Raw genomic sequence first — 23,519 nt, 5'->3', positions numbered from 1 at the left:
ATGATATTCTATGATTCTATGATCTACTCTAGCCCATGTGAACATGGCCTTTCAATAGTTGGTGGAAAAACTTCAAGTTTCTTACAGGACTTTACAAAATAAGCTAAATTAGCCTGAAAAAAAAATCTTACTCTGGATACAAAGATCTGTAGAGAGACTGTAGTGAAATTCCTGGCTGTAAGGTCAAATTATGGTTGAAACATGCTGGCATAATAGTCCTGGGTTCTGAAGATTTAGAAAAAGCCCTGTTGAATATTATGACAATACTTAAAAATCATTGAGATGCACCTTTAGATTCCTATATTTTCAGGTTACTGAGCACTTGCCTAGATCTCCAGAATCAAGGGCAACAGAGACAACACAAGTAACACACCAACTTTTGGAAACTTGCAAACAGCAGCAACTTTTGAAAACCTCTGCAAACAAACCACAAGACTCACTCTTTGTTCCTGTTGACAGTTTATAAACATATCTACTATGTAACAAACAATTTTGTTTTGCCACCTCAGACCCTAAAAGGAGTAAAAAAGTCTTTTTAGCAGTCAGACACCATATTTCTTATCTCTAGCATATAAAGTCCTCCTAAGAACCTGGCTCTGTAGTAACATTATAGTATATCCTGGCAAGAGAAAGACCATCTCAACCATTAATTTCCCAGAGCATAACAAAGCGATGAATAAACACAGAATACATGCCTTGTTGCCTGTCACCATGAGATTCTCCTAGTTTTCTGAGCGTTCATATTAAAGTAGAAGTGTGCCCCTTCTCACACTCATTCATGTAAACAAGGAGATTGTGTTTTGTAAATATTGCCATTGTTTTGAATTCCTTCTCCAAGAGAAGGGGAGGTTGAATGACAGTCCCTTTGACCAATGTGGTTGAGAGGTGGGAATGCCACCCTCCAATCCATGGTCACCTTGCTAAAAGTATATAATAGGAAGTAATAAACAAAGCAGGAGATTCTCCCTGCTGCTTTCTGCTCTCCCAAATTCTTGGCTCCGTGTGTCTTTTTGAGTGAGGCTCACAGTGACAGTTGCCATCATTCCGTATTTCATTACTTCCTCCTTTTGAAAAGTCCAGTTCAGAGGGTAACTTTCTTAAGCTCCTGCCTGATAACCAATCCTCCTGGAGCAGCCCAGGCACAGAGGAGGGAAGCAGCAAGGAAAAGCAACAAACTGGTGTAGTAAATTGCAACTTGCAACTCAGAGAACAATGTTTATGTACCTTGGAAGACTCTGCTAGGTAAGAGTTTTTTGCTGCATGGCATTTGTTTCTCAAATTGTGTTGGATGGATTGAGTGTATCACTATACATGTGGGTTTAGTCATCATTTTGGCTCCAGGTGGTTAAAGAACTGCTTCCAGGTGTTTATATTCAAGGAACAACTTTCCAAGTGAGAGCTATCCCAGATGATGTAGGTTTTGCTCTTTAGCACCTTTAGGGCCCAGAAGAGGCCCAGACCCATGTTTAGACACCCAAACTGAGCCCACAACATGATCAGGTTGGTGGTGATGTGCCACAGGCAGTAGCAATGGACTCACTGTGTTAAAAGTTGTCTGGGAGCAGTTGGAAGCTACCGGTGACCTATTAGGACAAATTGCATGTTATTATTTGCATTATCATCAACCAAATGAAGGATTTGTTGACTTCTCTCAGCATAAGAAATATCAGCACTTTTAGGATCTCACTGTAAAAAAGGATGCCACTTCCAATGTGGCCTCTCATTCCTTGGCCTGCCTCTGGCATTTCTAGTTCATGGAAAAAATGCAAGCGATTTGTTTTGAGTCTCAGAGCTGTCATCTAGGGGACTGGCTCCTTTGACAGCAGTGAGAATTGTTGTCATCCTCCTAACAAGAGAATAGAACTCCCTCGGTGGGAAGCTAACAGGGTAGAAGGCAGAAAGGGAAAAATGAATCACCAAACATATTTTTTCTTTTCAGAGCTTAGACAAAACACAGGTTATAAAGGCACTACCTGTGCAACAGCAAAGTCTCACTTCTGCTAAGAGTGCTAGTGAGGAGCCATCAAACAACACAGAGGTGCAACACTCCCAACTGGAAGGGAAAATTCCCAAACTATCCAGCCCTAGGCTCTGCCATGGCCATGAAAACAATCGGCTCAAAGAAATACCTCCAGCTGCTCCTTTTTCAGGTTGTTCTTCTAGGGCCTGTCTTCTGTGGGAAGATACTGGTTTGGCCAACAGAAGGCAGCCACTGGCTGAATATGAATATAATTATACAGGAGCTCATCCGCCGTGGGCACAGCTTTACAATCCTGGTATCCAACGCTACCCTCTACATTGAACCCAGGCCTAAGGCCACGGAGAAGTTTGAGACCTATAACGTGCCCTTCAAGAAAGATGTTCCTGAGAGCCTGATTAATGGAATAGTGGATCTATGGCTCAACAACAGGCCAACTGTCTTGACCTTCTGGCAGTTTTACAAGGAGCTGGGAAGGCTGTCCGTAGGCTGGCAGGAGATGAACAAAATGATGTGTGATGCAGTGCTGACCAACCAAGAGCTGATGGCTCGTCTGCAGGGGTCTGGCTTTGACCTGCTGCTGTCAGACCCTGTGACCCCCTGTGGGGAACTCCTGGCTCTCAAGCTGGGAATTCCCTTTATCTACTCACTACGTTTCTCCCCAGCCTTCACTCTGGAAAGGCACTGTGGCAAGATCCCCACCCCACCATCCTACACACCTGCAGCCCTTTCTGAGCTCACTGACCACATGTCTTTTGGGGAGAGAGTAAAAAACTTTGTGTCTTACCACCTGCAAGACTACGTTTTCCAGAGCTACTGGGGACATTGGGATATCTACTACAGCAAGGCCTTAGGTAAGCCTTCTGATACTTCACTTCTCATTATACAGTCTGTCCTTATGACTTGCAGAGCTAGGAACCCACCAGGGTTGCAAAGGCAAGAGACAGGTCAGCGAGAGTTTGTCATTGTGTCCCTAAGAAGGGGCTGAGGCACTAGCAGTCAGGGTGCTGCTATGCCATTGCATCAAGACAGGATCAGGGTCATCCCAGTTGATGGATTTGACTTTTGTCATAATTTTAGTGTGGAGTTTGATACGACTTCCACACCATATAGGGCGCTCAGCAAGGGTGACTGCTTGCACAGAAAGCAGCCAAGAACAGAGCCATTTTCCTTATCCAGAGGACCATAACAAGGAGGGGGGAGCTGGTGAATTACAAGCCAGCCTTGTCACCCTCAGTAGCAATATTTAAGTGCATTGTGGCTTTGTAATAGGGACTTTACTTATGTCCCTGGTCATATAAAACCAATTCTCTCTGCACAAAACAAGTTTTATTCAGAACATACCCTCCCACCCACAAAGCAAACAGTGAAAACAAAAAAAGCTTTCTCTGCAGGCTTTTCTTCTGGACTGTTTTGAGTGATCATGTAGAAAAATATGTTTATTATTAATAACATGTAATTTCTACTATGTTCCCATTGAGCTCTTCAAAAAAATCTCTTGCAAATCTCTCAGGGTTCAATTGTCTGCAAATACCTGCATGATGCGAGACTCCACAAGTACACCAAGCTGGAGTCAGTGTGTACAGTACATGAGGTATCTCAGCTTGGCTCCTTACAGTCCAGCTGTTTCCATGACCCACATTTTAGTTCCAGAAAGGGTGCTCTAGGCAGCATGGAAACCATACCAAAAGCCTTGGATGACAACATTAGGAAACCGTTGAGTAACAGCACTGGTCAGAAACCTTATAATAATGATTTTTAGTACAGAAAAGAGAACTTATTCTTATGAGAATTAATTTATTAATTGCACATCAGGAGGGACCATATAAATAAAACTGTTTAATGGATTTTCTGGTTCAATTTATAGTGCATAATTGGCACTTAGTGGCAGGCAGGAAGCCTGCACTATCCCCTCCTGGTCTCCCATGGTTCTCTGTAAGAGGCAAGTTCACATGAAGACAATCTTACTCTGATACTGGAGTAGTTTGCTATGTAATTTCATTCGTTTCAAGATGCAACTCTTTAGCTGCAGCCCCAGATCACCACTTTAGGTGTGTTCTAAAGAGACGCTTAGTGGCTTTATAAAAGCAAAGAGGTGCCCACACAGTCAGTGAACATCTTAGTTGCCTACCCAGCTGTGTTTCAAAGAGCCAGAAGAATGAAAAAGTCACCTCTTATACCAAACAAGTAACACAGAGACTGTAGTTAGATGGGCAGGAGGGATGGGATTACCAACAGGATACAATCTTTGCTGGACTGAGACCACCAGGGCTGACAGCTCTCCTTGCTGCTTCAGAGAAATCACATCTTCCAGCTTCAGCAAGCTGTTTACCACCAGAGGGTGCCAGCTAGTGCCAGTCACCATTTTGTGCCCTAAGAAAACATGGTATTAAACATGCTATTATCCAGTTCAGGATTTCACACTGCCTACCTTTGGCTCCCTGCCCTCAAGGCAGTGTCATGCATGCCCAGCCCAGTTCAGGAGTGCCTCTGCTCCTGGTGAAGGAAGACCACGAGGGCATTGCCACACAGGGCAGGCTATGGCAGGGAAGGAGGTGGCAGTGCTGTTGCTGCTGGTCGTGTTGGGCTTGCAGTCTGGGGGGAAGGTGTTGGTCTGGCCAGCTGACAACAGCCACTGGCTGAACATGGAGCACATACTACAGGAGCTTGTGGTCCAGGGCCATGAGGTGACCGTGCTGCTGCCTTCATGCTTCCTCATCCTCAATCCCATGCAGCCCTCACCCTTCCAGTTTGAGGTGATTGAGGTGCTAATCACCACAAAAGAGATGATTGACTTAATGGATGAAACTTTATATTTTTTTAATGAGGAGAGAGAGCTACCTATCTGGAAAGGTGCTTACAAGATAGCTCAAAAGATGTTGCAGATGAAGAAAACCAAAATCATTTGTGATGGAGTTGTGAAGAATGAGGCCCTGATGGAAAGACTGAGGGCATCCGCCTTCAATGTCCTTTTGGCAGACCCGCTATTTCCCAGTGGGGAGCTGGTTGCTGAGAAGCTGGGCATCCCCTTTGTGTATACCTTCGGGTTCTCCATGGGCAACACGGTGGAGCAGCTCTGTGGAACACTCCCAGCACCTCCTTCCTACATACCAACCACCCTAACCAGCCTAACAGATAGGATGACCTTCTGGCAAAGGCTAGAAAACTTCCTCAGCTACACTCTGCAGGATTTCATATTTCATTATGTTCTCTGGACCAACTGGGATAAATACTACAGTGAAGTTTTAGGTAAGGCTGCTCCACTTCCAGAAATTACATCTGCTGTACACACAAGAGTAAATACCCAGAGATGAGAGGTTAAGGCACAAATCAGGAGCAAGACAGCCCCAAATTCACTTTCCTTCCTTCAAAATTCCTGCATCAAGTCAAACAATCCAGGCAAGTACAATCATTGCCTGTTAATCCTGACCTGCTACAGTGGTAGAGCTAAGTCTGTACAGGTACTTCCAAAATATGTAAAACAGTGCTATTGCACTTGAAACAAGGCTTATTAGTGATATTCATAGATGAATCATGACAAACACTAAGAACAGTAAAATACTGTATGCCCACCAAACACTATTACTTTTTCTCCCATAGCACACTTCTTACTTGCTACCTTGTCTCAAATTTAGAGACAATATCCTCCTCTGGACCTTTAAAAGCCTGGGATATCAGATGAGCCCCAATTCACAGTGATAAAAGGCCCTCTGCAGAGACGTGGTTCTTTGCTTTTCTTAGTGTCTAAAAACCTATTCGATTATAGTTATATTTGTGGTTTTTATTTTTTTTTTTAAATAATAATTGTATAATTGTTTTCCCATTTTTGCTCTAGGTGATTATAGTAATGCTTAAAAGGAAACTGGCTAAACATATGCATTGCTGGTGGGGAGATAAAATGGGTATTTCAATATGAGACTTTAAAGTGTTTTTATTTATATTTCACTAGTAAGGTGTAATTCTGTTGAGAGCTAAGTTAAGATATCCTACTCTTAGAGTACCTAGCTGTGTGTTTGTGTTGCTTATCATGTTATGATGACAGAGACTAGAAAATCTTGTGCTGGCTGAAGCATGGTTTGATGTCTGTTGTGTAAGCCTCAGAGCTGTTTGGATCTTGTGGTGTCTTTTTTTATTGTGAACTGTGGGGTTTAGCATTTAAGGCTCCATGTGCAATACCTATTTTGTTAGCTTGCATGGGCTGCATGGTGGATTTGTGCTGAAAAGAGTTTTGATAACACAGGGATGTTTTAATTACTGCTGAGCAGTGCTTACAGAGTGTCAAGGCCTTTTCTGCCTCTTACTCCACCCCACCAGAGATCAGCTGTGGCTCTGCAGGACACTCCAGAACGGAATTTGCTGCTTGCCCAGTCCTCCCATGAGTGTTGTTTTGTGTTAAGACATTCCCTCTCGCCACGTTTGCCAATCTTGTCACGTTTGCCAGTCTAGTCACCAAACAGATGCCACTTTTAATTGGTTGGCTCTACAGTGTCTGCACAGTGAAGCAGTGAACTGCTTCCAGTTTGGTCAGACCAGAGTTGTACGTGGAATGCTGAGATGTTGGGGCCAAAGTTCTCCTGGCTGCTCTGGGCCTACACATGCTGCTGCAGCACCAGTTTTTGTGGGAGGGTGGTGGTCTGGCCCACCGATGCCAGTCACTGGATCAATGTGAAAGTGCTTCTGCAAGAGCTCGTTCTCCAGGGTCATGAAGTGACTGTGCTGGTGCCCTCAAGCAGTCTGCTCATCAACTACCCGGACACCTCCTTCCTTATCACTTTTGAGGTCCTGCAAGTCCCCTTTAGCCAGGAGACCCTGGATGCCTCCATGGAGGACTTCCTCAATTTCTGGATGAATGAAGCCGCTAATCTCTTCCCCTGGGAGATCACGTGGACGATGCAGGTGCAACTGGAGGTCTTTACCAATATGTCAAAGCAGACCTGTGACACCTTGGTGATGAACTCTCACCTGATAGCAAAGCTGCAGCAGGCCAAGTTTGATATTCTGATCGCTGACCCCCTCTCTGTAGGTGGGGAACTTGTAGCAGAAATCCTAGAGATCCCTTTTGTCTACAGCTTCCACTTCTCTGATGGGAATGTGGTAGAGCGGCTGTGGGGTGGGCTCCCGTCCCCACCTTCCTATGTGCCTGCTAGCACAATGGGGCTGACACACCAGATGTCCTTTATGGAAAGACTACAGAACTTCCTCTTTTACATTTACACAGATTTATTTTTCATGAAGTTTTGGTGAGATGAATGGGATGAGTACTACAGTAATGTCTTAGGTAAGGCAGCTGTTGAGTGGTTTCTTTTCTTGCATAGGTTGTGCCTTTTGAATGCTTTGGGATCACCATGCTGTTGTCTCAAAATACTCCTTCTCAAAGGCCAACAGAGGTGGCAATCCTGAAGTATCTTGCAACTGCATAGTGCAGGATGCTGAGTCTGAGTTCAATTCTCAGCAGTGAATGCTGTCACCTTTCCCCTTCATCCACCATTCAGAGTTTGAAATAGTCTCATTAAACTACATACATACTTGAAAATTTTGCTCCAACGTAGTACAACTCAGGCATGATTCAATATTTAATGAAGAGACCTTTTAGTTCAGTGGACTTTGAATCTTGTCCAGGGTATCTAAGTTTAGGCAGATAATGAGTGAACAGCAAACACAAGGGCATCTCTTCTGTTGCTGTCCAATCTTTTCCTGCATTTGCAAAGAATGCCTTCATGCTCTGAAAACTAGACTCTCTTCACTGGATTGGATTTTTAATACTACATAAAGACTTAATTACACCTTTGTATCACTCTACTTGTAATGCAAACTTGATTTTCACTTCAGCAACTTTGTAACTGACTCATTGCTCTTTAATTTAAAGAAAAAATTACTGGTGTAGATTATTATACTGATCAAGTAGTATAAGAAGATGCTCTACAGATAATTTTTATCTTGCTGCATATTTAGCTTGATTCCTGCTTGCATTAGACTAGCTTTGGAAAACTATTTATCAATACTTCTAACCCTTTTACTCCCCAGTTTCACTCGGTGGAGAAAACACTGCAAAGACAACTTGCAACATGTACCTAAGATTATATATTTTTTCAAATGGTAAACTATAAAACATCAGATTACCATTAGATTCCAAAATATTGGATTTTGCATAGAATGGCATTAAAAGTATCTATGGAGTTGGCCATTTTTTCCCAATATGTGTAAGAAGCAGCCGACCCAGTCCTCAAGAAAACTAGAGATGTCTGTACCTGTCTTTTATTGTTGTCTGAGCAGCCACTAAATGAGTCACCATCTGAAAAATGCTATAGAACTTGGTTTAAAAACTTTCTTCCTCCCTGACAGGCAATCATCACTGTGATTCATTAATTTTTTTATTTGGAACTAAGTTTTCTGATTGTTCTCTTCCCTAAGTGTTCTCTGTGTTTTTACTACAAGCACAGGTAATAATTCAGCACTACTAGAATTGCACTTCTATATTAGATACTAAATGCTTCTCGCTTGTATTTCTCTAAAGTAATCATGAAGGTTCAAAATCCCTTTAAGGATTGTACCGCCTTGCTCATGGCCACCTGCTAAAGCTGAACACAGGACAGGGCAAGGAATAGATCCAGATTTGTGGATGTTTTCATTTTATGCATAGTTTGATAAACTACACTGATTGGGAGTGCCAAAAGACAAAGGTAAGGCTCCTGTTTCACAATCTAGAGCAAACAAGGTCACTCCCATGCATGTTGTAAACCTCTTGTACCTTGTCCACAGGAAAGCCCACAACTCTGTGTGAGACGATGGGGAAAGCAGAGATTTGGTTAATCAGAACATACTGGGATTTCGAATTTTCACGCCCTTTCCTGCCCAACTTTGAGTTTGTTGGAGGACTTCATTGCCAGCCTGCAAAACCATTACCAAAGGTATCCCAACTTCATTCTGCCGTTGGCTGGTTTGTTACAAAGACTGTTTCTTTCCCTAATAACCATGCAAGCCATGTCCTGAGAAAGGTCATTCTTAAAGAAGATGCTCTGGTGCTGCTGGGGAGCAAGGAACTATTTAGCATCCATCCATACTTGTCCAAACTGAGGACTGGTTTACAGCCTGCTGTATTAAAAGAGGATAGCTGATGTCAGCACGGGGTAATAGAGTGTCTGTTTTAGGAAAAATAGGTGCTACCTCAGGGTACTTGAATGTAATATTTAATTCTACAACATAGACTTGCAGCCTATGGTAACACTGAAATACCTGATGCCAGAAGGCTCTGCGACAAGACAAATTCTTTAGGTAAAATGGGGTCAAAACTTGCAGAAATAGATGAGTGATAAACACTTTTTCTATTGTACCTTAGTTTAAGACATCTTAAAGGGAGTAAAACAGTGAGCATCTCCAGCCTATGCTATGCTGTGAATTGCAGTATTCAGGTAGAATTTGAAACTCCCAAATACTGAAGATGACAACAACGACAAGCTCTGATGTAGATTATCATTCCTGTAGGAGCCTTGGAAGATATAGGTCATCTTCAGTGCAAATTGTCTACTAAAAGTAACCTTCTAACTCTCTTCCCACTCCCCTGTAGCATGGGTTGAGCTTAGGGAAAATGGATAACCATTCTCTTTTGCATGTTACTGCTCCAGTTCACATGACACTAACTAATAAAAGGAACAGGAAAACCTATTGGTCTGATTTGTAGAAAATGTTTTGAGCAATGTGGTGCATTATAAGAAATGAGAACTGTCTGACTAGCAAAGTGACTGCACCAACTTGGTGAATCTGTGATTAGGATGCTGAAACACCCTCTCAGGTTTCAGCAGAGCTATATAACGCAAAGTACTTGTTCCAGGAAAATCCAGAACCATGACCATGATAGGGAGAGTGTCACAGAGTGCGGCCTGCTCATGATAATGCCAGGATTCATTCCTGCTGCTTGAAATGTATCCTGAAACTTGCTTTCAAAAATACAAAGAATCTGTCACCTGTCTCAACTTGTCCTGATCATCATTGGGGAGAAACCGACTGTTTTCCACAGGGCCAGGTCTGTCTTTGTCAAGCCCTTCTGTCAGGAGGTGCTCACACCACCATTTCCTAAATAAGATGAAAAGGTTATGCTCTCTATTTACAGAAATCTGTGTAATCTGCATTGTGTAATTACCCCGGTATGTCTTCTGCCTCTCTAGGAAATGGAAGAATTTGTTCAAAGCTCAGGGGAACATGGTGTCATTGTATTCACTCTTGGATCGATGGTCTACAACCTAAGTGATGAAAAAAGTAATGTGATCGCCAAAGCCCTCAGCCAGCTTCCACAAAAGGTGAACTTTTCAAGCCTAAAACAAGTTGCCCTGTTGCCTTGCTTTTTTCACTCCCATTGCTCTCATTGAGCCTTTTATGTTTGGAGTGGCCTGTTCTTTACCTGCATCCCTGATGGATGTGATACAGCCAGGAAGCTGGGCTCGCTCAGAGAGAGAGACAGCTGAGTTACTTCATGGGGAGTTCTGCTGTTTCACTTCCTCTGAACCAAATTACATGGAGGTGTGTCTACAGGGCAAAATACAAAATTCACTCCATGCATTTTTTATAATTAGCACATAATAACCCATCAAAGAGTTCAACTGGAGTCAAAGCTATTTGAATTACTGGGAAAAGGTATGTGGGTTTGAGATAAAGCTCTAAATTACGTGTAATAGTACAGAAAGGCACATCGCATGCACCATGTTTATCTTATTCTTCCTTTGTTCAAGGTCCTCTGGCGGTACAAAGGGAAAAAACCAGAAACTCTGGGCTCCAACACCAGGATTTTTGACTGGATACCACAAAATGACCTGCTTGGTGAGACTGATTCTATTTGGGATGGATGGCACCCTTGGAAAAACTGCTTCCTTTGTTTTTCCACTAGAATGGTTAATTCAGGCAACAGAACCATGTAACACTTGTGGATAAACTTCGTTTCACAGCCTAAACTGCAAAACTTTGCTCTTGGGAGCCTTAGGTTCCTAAAAGGCTCTGACTTACAGAGCTTGGTGGCAGTTGTCTAGAAGGGCTCAAAAGCACCTGTAGGCCGGAGTAAATACCAAAGCAGAGATGTACTCTGGAGCTGGATTTGGCATCTGCAGTTCATCTCCAGGGCTCATTCTTCAAAATGCTTGATCTAAGCAAGGCTGAACAACAGGGCTGTTTTGAACCTGATACCATGTGAAAACTACAACTGCACAATAGCGGAAGGGCCAAAGTATCTGTGGGGTAGTCTGGCAGGACACGCTGATTTGCATGTTGCGTTAAAATACGTATGACTGTGCGAAAGCTAAGCGTGAAGCTCTGCTGCTGATCCAGAGGTCAGGGTTGTTCCCTTCTCTAGCAGTGCACTGGCCCCTCTATGCAGTGCTCACATCCCAGTGAATGCAGTCTGCCACAGCTACTGTAACATGCACCTCTCCTTCCCTGTTCCAGGCCATCCCTTGACTAAGGCCTTTATTACACATGGTGGGACCAATGGGCTCTATGAAGCCATCTACCATGGGATCCCCATGGTTGGGATTCCCATGTTTGCTGACCAGCATGACAACATTGCTCACATGGTAGCAAAAGGAGCTGCAGTTCAGGTGGATTTCAACACAATGAAGATGCAGGACCTCGTTGATGCACTGAACACAGTCATTTACAATTCCACGTGAGTTTTGTTCTTGCCTTACAGTAGGCTGAGGTTATTAAATTCCTGGGCTGCTGATGTGAGAAATTCTGGTGGCTCTTCTGAGAATGGAAAATGCAGAGTAGCTGAAGCTTGGATTTCAGATGAAAACCACCTTTCCTGTTGGAGTCCGTGTTTCCATGGATCCTCCACAGAGAGTGAAATGTGAAGGGATTGAATTAAAACCTTTAGAAAAATTAGAATATATAAAGCTATATATGCATAAAGTAGAAATCTAAGCCTCAGTTTTAAGCTTCACATGCCCTAAGTGCCTAGTTGTTAGTGTAGAAGTACAGAGCTTCAGGCCTAGTGATAGAGTTTAGACACAACAAAAATAGAGTACTGTTTATAATTTTGGGTATGAATTTTGTGCAAATAAGATAAAGTTTTCTACGTATGTTAAGATAGAGTTTTTCACATAACAAGATAGAATTTTTGCGCACAATAAGATAGAACTTTTATGCTAGTAAGATAGAGTTTTTGCACTGATAGATATGCTATATGCGTAGGTTTTTGATGTTGCTTTTCGTAGTTTTACGAACTTAGAAAATTGCACCTAGATTGGGTAGTGTGTAGATAAAGATATGAATATGCATTTGTAACTTATGGATAAAAAGCCTCTGGGCTGAAAGTGAAGGTGTCGATTGATCAACCCAATCTATCGATCCAACCTCCACCTTCTGCAGCCTGGAGAAGGAGCCCTGCCAGGGAGCCGAAATGGGATTCTAAAGGTACCATCTATTGTAGCCTTTGTTGCTGGGATCTGGGCCCTGGGGTCCCGTCCCTCCCTTCCCTTTCCTCCTGCGGTGTTTGCCCCGGAACTCTGTTCGGGGCTGCTGGGGACTCTGCGAGGGTTCGGGACCCCGGGACCCTTTCTTGCCTCCGCGACCCCGGGACCCCTTCTTGCCTCTGCAACCCCAGGACCCCTTTTGCCTCTGCGACCCCGGGACCCCCTTCCTGTCCCTGCGATCCCTGCGGCCGGGAACTCTGTGTGAGTTCGGGACCTTGGGACCTCCTTCCTGTCACTGTGATCCCGCAGTTGGGAACTCTGCCAGGTTCGGGATCCCTCCATTGTCACTGCGGCCCTGCGTCTGGGAATTCTGCCGGGTTCGGGATCCCCCATTGCCACCGCGGCCTCACGGCCGGGAACTCTGTCTAGTTTGGGATCCCTCACTGCCATCGCGACCCTGCGGCCGGGGATTCTGTGTGGGTTCAGAATCTTGGGACCTTTTCTGTCACTGTGATCCCTGCGGCCGGGACCCCTGTCTGGGATTTGTGATTTCGTGATCCCTTTCTGTTATTGCGACTACATGGCCGGAAACCCTGCTTGGGGTCAGGAATTGAAGGCTGTTTTACCTAGAGGCTGTGATGTCAAATTTTATGCTTTGATTATTGTTTTGCTAGAATTTTGCTTGTTAAGAATTCTATGCTTTGCTTATTGCTTTACTAGGATTTTGCTTGCTAAGACTTATGTTTATAACCGATTGTGACGTTGTAAGACCGCTCATTTAGAACTCACGCACCTTCAGATACATGCTTTCATATAATAAACTACTCTGTTTAGACCTTAAAATGTTCTTAGACCTTTAAGACCTATAACCCGTAAAACGGCCTTGGCACTTTCCTTTCTGAGAATCAGCATTTCTCAAAAAGGAGAGATAAGTAATTTGGGTTTTCCTTATACTCCATTTTATGAGTGCTTTGAGAAAAATAGTTCTTGGAAAGTTCAAAGGAGCTTTTGAGAGTTCTCTGCTAGTGTAAATCCTCTGGAGGGTCTGAATGACAGTTCTAGTTTTATTAGGTCTTAGCTGCCTTTAGTCATAACAGTTCCTTCTCCTACACCTGACTTAGCAGTATCCTTAGGTTACTGTACCTATGAGTCAGGACTTGGAGGAGAAGGAAGCCCAGGAGCTGGGATCCCTTGCTAAGGATAAGAACACTGACAAAAGGATTGGAAAAATGCAGAAGTCCTTAATCTTTAGCACCAATTCCCATCCTGTGTGAAGGACATATATTCCTTCAAGTAAGAACCTGCAAACTCCTGAAGCAAAGGGACTAGCACTGATGGAGGTATCTAGTATCTGAGGGAGTCAGCCATGGTGGAGGTGACCTGTAACAATCTGGATGGCAGCTGGTACATGTGGCCTCCCTAGCCTTCCCCTTAAGTTTTACTACTGAGCCATGACACCATGGGGGTCTGGGATCAGCTTTCCTTGCTGTGTCCCAATTCCTTGTGCAGCCCCAGCCTCCTCGCTGGTGGAATGGTGTGAGAGCCAGAAAAGGCCTTGACTCAATATAAGCTCAGCAGTAAGGAAAACATTCCTATTTTATCAACACTGCTTCCAGCACAAATCCAAAAAATAGCCCACACCAGCTACTATAAAGAAAGTTAACTCTATCCCAATGCAAATCAGCACACTATTATATTGGAGCAGAAATGCAGCAAATGTTTTCATGTTGGTTTTTTTTAAGAGTATCTGCAATAATTTTGAATAAGTTTTTTTTGCAAAATATTGGCTTTCTCTATTACTATTCTTAACCCAATTTTATGCATACAGGAATAAATTGGACCAGTTTCAAATATATTTAAATAAGATTGATGAAAGTAAAAGCAGGGCTGTCTACCCTCCTCAAGAGGGCTGCCAGGTGCTAAATGGTTTGTTTCAGGAATAAGTGAGAAATCTCTTTGGTTTCTTCTTTTTTTTCCCCCCCCCAGCTATAAGGAAAATGCTCTAAAGTTATCCAAGATACAGCATGACCAGCCTGTTAAGCCTCTGGATAGAGCTGTCTTCTGGATTGAATTTGTCATGCGTCACAAAGGAGCAAAACACTTGAGACCAGCTGCTCACCATCTCACCTGGTACCAGTACCACTCCCTGGATGTTCTGGCATTCTTGTTCACCTGTACAGCCACTATTGTCTTCATTCTTTTCAAGTGCTGCCTATGTTGCTGTAGAAGATGTGGCAGAATTGCAAAGAGGAAGAAAGAATAGACACCTTGTTCCCAGCAGCAGTTTTCTTCTCCTAGGCTGATTAAGTAAGGCATTTAGGCATATTATTTGGAGAACAAGTTTATTGGGATATGCCTTAAGCTGGGCATATCATGAATGCACCACAACAAAGCTGTTGTTGGGCAGAGCTGCTTGCTTAGCCAGCAAATTCTTTCTGGTCTAAATAAAATTGAATTATAGTTACTTTATCCCTCGGGACCATGTTAGCTGATCACACATGGTCCTTGCCATGGAAATTGTTGCTCTAAGTTTTCAAATATCTCAAACATTTTGGTATATTTTGTAAATTCAACCTGTGGGTCTGCAACTAGGCTCCTTATCCTAACTCTGTCCTTTCCTCTAGTGTCATGCAGGCTTGATCACTGATTCACAACCAATCATGCCTCCTCTCCTGTCAGAAAAGCTTTCTCCAGACTGGACAGTGAATCCAAGATCATGGGCTCCTAAAAAATGCCCATCTGAATGGCCATGATCATGAAAACTGGGAGATGCAAGTTGCAAATGCCCTGACTACTTGGGGGCTGAGGGGAGACTTGAATCCTAAGACCATAAAAAAAATACTTTCCTGGGAACCATTTCTTTCCCATTCAGTTTGGAATTCCTACTGCACAGGCCATCATTCTAACTGCAACACTGCAGGCATGTGAAAACCACTTCTGTCAGGAACTTGCCCATCTTAACCCCCAAACGCCTCTGAGCCATGCTAATTGATAAATGCAGGAAAAGATCTAGAGAGGGAACTTGCAAAGAGATAACATTCCATGTGGGAACAGCAAAATAGCCCCTTGCCTTGCCTGAAAAGTTGGACAGAAAATGGTGCTGCACTTGGGTCAGATAAGAGAGGTAGTAAATGTAATACTTCTTCAGGTGGATAAAGATGCCTGTAAAACGCTGCTAGTCCAGGCCTCCTGTTCTAGGTAAGGTTATTTCACTGCTGTGCCAGCTTACTCAAGAAAAAACCTGTTAGAATTTTAACTGATATTTTTAAATACTCTGGAATTGTTTTAAAACAGAACATGATTATTTGTTTACATAATAAAATTCCTTACACCACATCAACTTTTTTTTTATTAGCACTGTCATGTTTCAACATCTGCTTAAACTTCATGCTAAAACATGTACAAAAGCTCAACCATTTCCTAACTCAAGAGGGGTTACAAGAAGACTACTGCATCTCATGGCAATTTCTGGTGTACTGTTCCTGTTGTCGTGATGGGATCATAACCAGGAATATGCACAGTGAATAGAAAGGAGCATGAGACTAAGGCTCCAGATCAGAAAGGAGTTGCTGTAACTGTTAAGAATACTAGGTGGGTCTCTAGGCACAGCTCCACCAAGCTGTATCACTACGAGCCCCTGTCACCCAGTTGCTGAGATGTCAGTTCAGATGCCAGAAGGCCAGCAAGCCTCCCATCACAGATAATGGTCAGACAGGGCTAACAAAGGACACTGGAAACAGGATACATGGGAAAAGCTGAACAAAGTTGCTGCACAGTCACTGTAAGGAGGTGCTTCGTTTCTGTAACCTACTCAGAGAGATTTGGTTTATCTAGTATTGAATTTAAAAGTAAACAAACAAACCCAAACAAAACCAACACCCTCTCTTCATTTTAGAGTCTGTATATAATGCAGAGAAAGCTATCAAAGTATGAGGGTGGTCTATGATGCATGTCTCCAATTAGACATAGAATGTATTTTAAATAGGACAGACTGATCTAATCCTCCAGCTAGCAGGCAATACCTCTCTGTGCACAATAAACTGTGTTGAGGAACCCAAACACATATTCAGCCTCTTGTACTGCTGAAAGAATCCAAACATACTTGTACATTGGAGGTCTAACTTTTTGTTTAACACATGTAGATGTTTACTGTAATTGTAGACTAAAATAAACAGAGCAAAAATTATTGCCAGATCAAAAAGCCACATTTCCACAAATGCTACACAGTGGCATATTATAGTCCTATATTGCCTTTTATAAAATTAGCTGCAGCACCCAGCAGGGTAGAACCGGAGGTGTTAAAAGCACAGTCCAGATTTGTTACGTGAGAAGACACTGAAGAAAGTTTATGAAGAAGTCCACCAAGGCAGTGCTACTCTTACAAGTTTTGGAAAGTTGGAAACTGCTGGATAAACTGAAGAACTTTAACTACAAGTTTTACTCCCCCTCCCCTCACAGTTTTAACATTGGCATTTAGGTTAAAATATTTGCTATTTAAGAGAAGTAACAAGTGATTACTAAAAAAAACACATGTGCAGACTCTGGATCTTGCAGGACTAACACATTCCTAGGACAGGTATGTTGTGGCTGAGGACAGCTTCTCAACAGCTTGAAGATCATATGATTAAGTTGAACATATAGGGCCTTAATAACTCTGATGAGCTGCAGGAGTTATTGGCTACTTCACTAAGGAAATAGAAATGCAATTACCTTTTATATCAGCAGTCCTTTCCCTAAATTCAGGCTTCAGATCAATTTCACTTACCACAAAGAATATTTGAACTATTTCTGAACATAGATCTTTTCCTAGAACTGCCAGCATCTAGCAAAGCTGTCAAGCTTCGAAAACCAAGAAACCCAACATGGAGTTTGAAACATTTCAGTAGTTACCAATTTATTTATTTATTTATTTATTTATATATATAAATGGTAGCAATGTAGAATACAGCAATATTTTCTGGTTTCACACACGCAGGTTGTGAACATTCCAAGCAATGTGTACATTTTGGAAAGAGACTAGACAACAGAATTGACCAAAATGTTACTGAACACAGGAAGATTTTTAAAAAAGGCTAAAAATCAGGTATCAATAGTGTCTTCTTAATATTGCTTTCCTTACTGAAGACTGAAAAAAACCCACTTGACTTCACAGATAGGGTTAAAAAATGGTGGGAGGAAGAGGGGGGGAAAAAAGGCCGCTACAACACTGCCATACCGTCAAAAAAAGAAAAAGAAATCATACTTCAATATTTGCATACTTGATAGCAGCATTCTCCCATCGAACCATATGAAACTACAGGAAGAAAACATCAAAGCAAAAAAAAAAAAAAAAAAAAAAAAAAAAAGGCAGTTATCCATCAGTATTCAAAAACCTAGAATGAAGTCACTAAGTAGATGAAGACTTATTGAGAATTAATCAATATCTACATTCTTAGCTGCTTCCAACTCTGTTCCAATAGAAACATGAAGTTGAGTGTCAGCTTTGTGTATTTTATTTTTGGCCTATTTGGGTTTTTCCAGTTCATAGTTCACTGCATGCTTGGAATAGAGAGGGTCATTATAAATCCTTCTACACAATGAACTTTAAGTAGACAGCCGAAAATAAAAGGTACTACTTGTAAACACACAAAAAAATACAAGCTTTTTTTGTTTCAAGTGAGCACTGGTTCCAGATAGATTATCTTCGGTATCTACCTCTTTCACCTCTGTCTCTGTCCCGGTCACAAATCCTCTCTCTCTCCCTTTCCCGATCACGGCCTCTGTCACGTTCTCTCTCTCTCCGATTATCTCGAGGCCGGTCGCGCTCCCGCTCTCGGTCCCTCTCCCGGGGACGGCTTCTCCGACCACTGACAACGGCTTGTGTGCGGCGAAGGAAGTCGTCTACTCTCATGTCATAGTCGTGCTGTGATGAAAGGACAGCTCTGCTATTTTCTTTCCCAGGTCAGAATTCCCTCCCTTATCTATAGGGCTGGCTGTAACTCTTCAGAAAGCCCAGTATTTAAAAAAAGGCAAATCCAACCAAACAAGTGTCCAGCATCCATGTGCAGAATCTGGGGTTCAAATGCCAGACACCAGCAAGAGACCTGAAAGCTAAGGAGCCTTTCAAGCCAGCTAACAAAAACTTAATAATCTGCCCTGTTTTCTGATGTGCCTATAAGAAGTTTTTAAACAAAATTCTGCTGATAAAAAGTAATTTGTTGTCCATGAGCACAAGCAAAGTTACAGGCATGTAATTCAAACCAGGCTTCACCATGAAAATGTTCAGAGGTGGACAGGCTGGAAGCCAATTTAAGCATACACTTCAGTTTAAGAGTCTGAGAATTTTTCACTTCTACCTCACCAGGGAGAGAAAGGCTTTTCAAGTTTGCTGGAAGTGTGCAGTCAATCTAAACAACTGATCTTTCCAAGGAACTCTAATGCACATCATAAACATGCCGTTTATCAAAGCCAACAAAGCTCTGGCTAGGCCACCCCTGGACTCCAGATTCCTACTCCAGCCTGCAAACTTGCATCTCCTCTATGTGGACACTTACTACTCGTTTGTCTCTGTATCTCGCTTCATGGGGTACAGGATGATGTCCTGAGTATGGAGGGTGAGCTTGAGGTGGAGGTGCATGGTGCTGATAGTAAGGGTGGTGTGGTGGTTGCTCCATACCTGGATACGGTGGCTACAAGAAAGTTACAGGAAGTTTGTTGAAGCAAAGGAACGCACACAAGGAGTGTACCATTCAGATGGAAAACACAGCATCTAAATGAATCTGATCACAGCCTCCTAACTGAACAGCAGACTACTTTCCATGAGGCTGGCATGCTTTACTACCTCTCTACCATTGCTTGGAGAAGTCTGGTAAACATCCTCCCCACAGCCCAATATCCCTTCCTTCCTTATTTATCTGCCTTAACATGACACCGTACATAAAACTTCTGCTACTTAAATATGGTAAGTTTTAGTTTTGGATTTTTTTAACCTTTGCATATAGAATGTCAATTCTGTCCAAACCAGTGAGCTCTTATAGAACCAAGTCATACTCATTCCTTATAAATATGTTTCTATTCTAAATTTTAAAAAAACCCTGACTTTGCAAGACAAATTATTTGACAAAATGCTCGTGGATTTTTTTGTTTTTAAACAAGACATATTTTGCCTGATTTCTTGCCATTTCTTCAATCAGTAAGATCTTCCTTTGCCATAGTACCAAAGCATCTTTACTTGCATTTTTGTTACAAAGAAAGTAAACGGAAGCACTGGATTCTAGGACAACTACTTGGACTGCATGCAGAAGAGGGGAGGAGAAATAAAGAGGGAGTTTCTTGAAGCTTAACTGTGTTTGAAAAACTCTTTTCCTCCCCATCTGACAACACTGTTTACTTCCTTCAGTTGTAGAGAGTTGTTTCAGCTGAGAAAAATGAGAGGCTATAGGAGCATCTCTACATCTGCCACTGCTTTTTGCTCATTGCCAGTACAAACAAGAGCCAAAAGACTCATTACAGTTATGCAAAATCAGGCCAGACTTACTAAACATAACCAAAATGACCTCCCTATGACTGCTTCTCCTGACATGAAGGGAAAACCACAACTTGTACAAGTGAACTATCTACATAGTTGTAGATATGTACACTCATGTATCTGTTCATCTGACTGGGAAAAAAAAGTGCATTTCAGTGGAGGCTGTAATACAGGAAGACTTAATTAGGTTGTACAGCACATTTTGCTCATTTCCTGCATGCTTCATTGCCATAGCCAAAAGCAAGCCACTGCACAATGCCAGAGCCCAGCAGTCCATTCCATGAGCCTCTTCAACAAGTCGACCTGTTTATGCATTTGCTGTTCGAGAGCCAATTACCATGATTCAGCAGAATACAGCATGTGATCACACTCCTCCCATCTAGGATAAAGGAGGGTTCTGCTATTTCCTCAGAGCTTACTAAGAATGCCAGACTACAGTTGAGAGTAAATTTCAAAATACTTGCTATCAGTATTTTCCCCTAAAATTTTTACACTGTTACAGCAAAGATACATTTTAGGAAAAGCGAAGAGTTGAGAGCACACTGAATATGCCAGGCTCTGTTAGGGGGAAACAAAAAGAAGCTGTATGCTAAGGAGAAAAGTTGAATTCAACAAGACACAAACCATTCCTTGCCATGGTGGTGGTGGTCCCATGTTGTGGAACTCCCTCACATAATCATTGTAGGACTAAAATGAAAGACAGTAATATTAAAATTTGTGTTGAGTGTTCTTTGGAAGTGCAGAAAGATGAATATAAAGTTCCCCAAAAATTTGCATGCAACAACTTACCCCATTTAAAAATACATCTCGTCGAACTCCTGAAAATCGTCTGTTGGGAATAAAAATTTGTAGAACTAAATCCAACTTATCCATGCAGACAAGTTACCAGGACATAAAATGAATAACATGAACACACCTTACCTGTCTACTTCAGGATATCTGGGATCCTTTATATACCCTGTTCGAACATCAAGCAGTATTAATTCAATTCATCATCTCAATCTCAAAATTTATATTCATTAGAAAGTGTCCTTTCATTTTGTGCCAGCTACAAAATTATGTCTACCTGCCATTACCCTCACTTTAAAAATAACTCTTGAAAACTTACAGCTTCTAATAGACAATGCAGACAAGTAATATAATGTAATAACAAAAAAGTGACATTGATAAACCCATAAGAACTTGCACACAGTACCAACAAATATGCAAGAGGGAAACTGTGCAAATGAAGACTTGAAATTTAGTCAAATGAATCAGGAATGCACATGAATTTGAAGAGTACTGTTTCCAGGCAGTTAGCATGTGGCTGTTACTACTTCCTAACTGTGTATGCAGTAGAATATGTTCATCTGGGCAACACTAAAAGCTCATTTCTTCATATGTTCTGGATACAATGCCACACAGGAAATGAAAAACAAACTAAAAAGTATCTGGAAAAGCCCCACAGGGCAAAGAATTCTTACAGCTTCAGTAAATCCCTTTAAAGAGCTCAGCAGAATGGTACAAAACACCAGCCATGCTTGCGCTAAAATAAAATAGTGCTTCTGAGCTTCATTATTTTTAAAAAATCTTGTTCTGCTTTTTAAACAATGGCCTTAGAAAGATGCAGAGCAGCAACAACACTTTTTGCATGAAAGAATGCAGGTTTTGGAGACAAGCTGGACAGATAAAGGCATATTCATAACAGGTTTAGAAATCTACAACTGAAATAGTGGAATGCGCTTTTCTAAGAGATGTGAAGCACAATTTGGTAGACTAAAAGTGACAATTTCTTAATAGCTGCTTTCTGAAGAAAAAAAAAAAAAGCTGCACTACCACTGCAAACATTTCTTTCTAGGGAACAACAAATTTCCCTTCATCATTAGATCCTCTTGTACAATGCAGTGCAAAATCCCTCTCCCTAACTCATGTCAAGCTTGTAAAAAAAATTCTCTCTGAAAACATAACAATATCTACCATCATCTCCACACAAAGGCTGCTAGTCAGGCAGTCTCAGCTGACATTCCCAGGTGGAAATTTCTCAAACATTTTCATTTGATGATTAGCATCTTGATCTATTCTTGTGCCCACATTAACAAATCACTTGTGAGGATCATTCAGAACAACGTACACAATTCAAGGCTCTTGGAAAGGGCTCAGCCTAGGTTAACTCAGCTCTCAAACCAGTGAAACAGCATCACTGACTTCTGCGAGAGGTGGGTTAAAGCAGCAGGCAGCACTTGGAACAAGTCATTTTTGTATCCCAGTTATATCAGTATTTTGTTTTTGAATTAACAAGGATATACTAAAAGAGAAAACACTTGTGAATTGGTGCACACAAATCTTCATAGTAAGATATTAACCTGGTCTTTGGTGAAACTCAGGGGGATAGTCAATCCTTGGTTTCTTTCTGCTGTTATGAATATCATAATCTTCTGGTCGACGCCTACACAAATTAGATATCAAAGATTAAACAAGGTTGCTTGGAGCATTTGTCACAGCAGAAGAACTCACAGGAATAGTCTGAGCTGCCCAGGATATCAATGTAATCATTCTCAACTCTATTTGCTTAAAAATATTCTACAGCTTTAAATCTGAACTGAAAGAATCAGAAATAGCTCAATTACATACACTCCACTGTTACTTTTTGTCTACAGGAATTCTGGTAGTTAAGGAAGGAACTCTACCCAACTGTACCTTCATACCAAACAAAAGGGAACAAATTTGTCTAAACCAAACTCAAACTTAGGCATTGACATTACGCTTTCCAGATTACATTTTGAAACAAGCTATTGGACAACAAAAATTGCACAAAACATTGCAGTCAGGGGGTATGAAGACTACTGCATTTGATAGCTATAGGGTAAAATAAGTCTTTAAAATATCTACTTCCATAACATATAAATAAAACTCTGCATGCGTTGTGAAATTGGAACTTTAACTGTGACTTTCCTAGTTGAACAGGCCAATTTTATTATTTCTAATCATTTCTGTTCTAAGCAATTTACTAGCAATGCACTGGTGCATTTTACAATTTAATAATGCTCAAGCTTCCTAATAATTAAAATAATTAGGGCTCTTTTCTATAAAAACAGCTCTTTGATGGAAGAGATATTAATAACTCTGTTCTTCCTTATAGAGTTATATTCCAGTTGCTGTTAGGCTTAAAAAAGAGCTGCCAAACTGGCTGCTTATTTTGCTCCAAGGTACATAAACATTACTGTACTGGGAGACTCCAGTGCTAATGTAACAGTGTTTCTAAACACAAAGCAGCTACAAAACCATTCCCTTCCCATGCCCCTCCCCAACAGTATAATTCCTTATGACAAGACATTAACACTTTCTTAAATTGCTTAATTACTGTGCAACTTGCTGCCTGAGTAACAAGCTCATATAGCTTTTGGTTTTATAAAAGTGACTTCTCTCTCCCTTCCCCAACTTCAGTCTTTAAAGCCCACCATACCCAGTTACTAAGCTTTTTAAAACGGAAGCAGATTCTTTAGTATGAGCAAAAAGCCCAAAAACCAAAGCAGTTGCATCTACAGCAAATTCAAAGAAAATAAAAGCTGGTGTAAAGAATAAACATACCGCTTTCTTGTAGTTTTGAGAGTGTTTACGATCGGTATAAAATATGATAGAAACAGTTCATATAGTAGTC

At 41.6% G+C, this 23,519-nt stretch overlaps 2 protein-coding genes across 16 annotated transcripts in view; one reads left to right on the top strand and one right to left on the bottom strand.

Annotated features, from left to right (window-relative positions):
• The first annotated feature begins 1,008 nt into the window (after nucleotides 1-1,008).
• On the top strand, nucleotides 1,009-15,642 carry LOC134563412 (UDP-glucuronosyltransferase 2A2-like). Of its 2 annotated transcripts, XM_063421322.1 has the most exons (8): nucleotides 1,009-1,242; nucleotides 1,940-2,832; nucleotides 4,601-5,227; nucleotides 8,738-8,886; nucleotides 10,141-10,272; nucleotides 10,702-10,789; nucleotides 11,408-11,627; nucleotides 14,362-15,642. In XM_063421322.1, the coding sequence occupies exons 2-8, from the start codon at nucleotides 2,097-2,099 to the stop codon at nucleotides 14,636-14,638; spliced, it is 2,229 nt and encodes a 742-aa protein (XP_063277392.1). In that variant the 5' UTR covers nucleotides 1,009-1,242; nucleotides 1,940-2,096; the 3' UTR covers nucleotides 14,639-15,642. The 2 variants fall into 2 exon arrangements, with proteins under 2 accessions (XP_063277392.1, XP_063277393.1); XM_063421323.1 differs by lacking the exon at nucleotides 4,601-5,227.
• Nucleotides 15,643-17,252: 1,610 nt separating this feature from the next.
• LOC134563393 (YTH domain-containing protein 1-like) overlaps nucleotides 17,253-23,519 on the bottom strand; it is a 29,296-nt gene continuing 23,029 nt past the window's right edge. For 12 of the 14 annotated variants that reach the window (XM_063421293.1, XM_063421294.1, XM_063421288.1 and 9 more), the window contains 7 exons: nucleotides 22,225-22,307; nucleotides 20,804-20,840; nucleotides 20,672-20,711; nucleotides 20,507-20,569; nucleotides 18,909-19,043; nucleotides 18,070-18,277; nucleotides 17,253-17,668 (listed from right to left, as the gene is read on the bottom strand). In XM_063421293.1, coding sequence (XP_063277363.1) covers nucleotides 17,619-17,668; nucleotides 18,070-18,277; nucleotides 18,909-19,043; nucleotides 20,507-20,569; nucleotides 20,672-20,711; nucleotides 20,804-20,840; nucleotides 22,225-22,307 — 616 coding nt within the window. In that variant the 3' untranslated portion in view covers nucleotides 17,253-17,618. Of the gene's footprint in view, nucleotides 17,669-17,690; nucleotides 18,278-18,908; nucleotides 19,044-20,506; nucleotides 20,570-20,671; nucleotides 20,712-20,803; nucleotides 20,841-22,224; nucleotides 22,308-23,519 lie in introns of those variants that run through there. The other 2 variants (XM_063421289.1, XM_063421292.1) reach the window with 1 other exon arrangement.

The sequence above is a fragment of the Prinia subflava genome, chromosome W (genome assembly GCF_021018805.1).
Source record: "Prinia subflava isolate CZ2003 ecotype Zambia chromosome W, Cam_Psub_1.2, whole genome shotgun sequence".
Lineage (NCBI taxonomy): Eukaryota > Metazoa > Chordata > Aves > Passeriformes > Cisticolidae > Prinia > Prinia subflava.
Note: the sequence above shows the minus strand (reverse complement) of the source record. Positions and strands in the feature narration are given on the sequence as shown.

What these genes read in the sequence shown, in the direction of transcription:
- LOC134563412 (XM_063421322.1), top strand. Translation starts at nt 2,097, where the DNA reads ATGGCCATGAAAACAATCGGCTCAAAGAAATACCTCCAGCTGCTCCTT. An exon ending in CTACTACAGCAAGGCCTTAG is followed by an intron (nt 2,833 to 4,600) that starts GTAAGCCTTCTG and finishes TGGTCTGGCCAG; the next exon opens with CTGACAACAGCCACTGGCTG. An exon ending in ATACTACAGTGAAGTTTTAG is followed by an intron (nt 5,228 to 8,737) that starts GTAAGGCTGCTC and finishes CCTTGTCCACAG; the next exon opens with GAAAGCCCACAACTCTGTGT.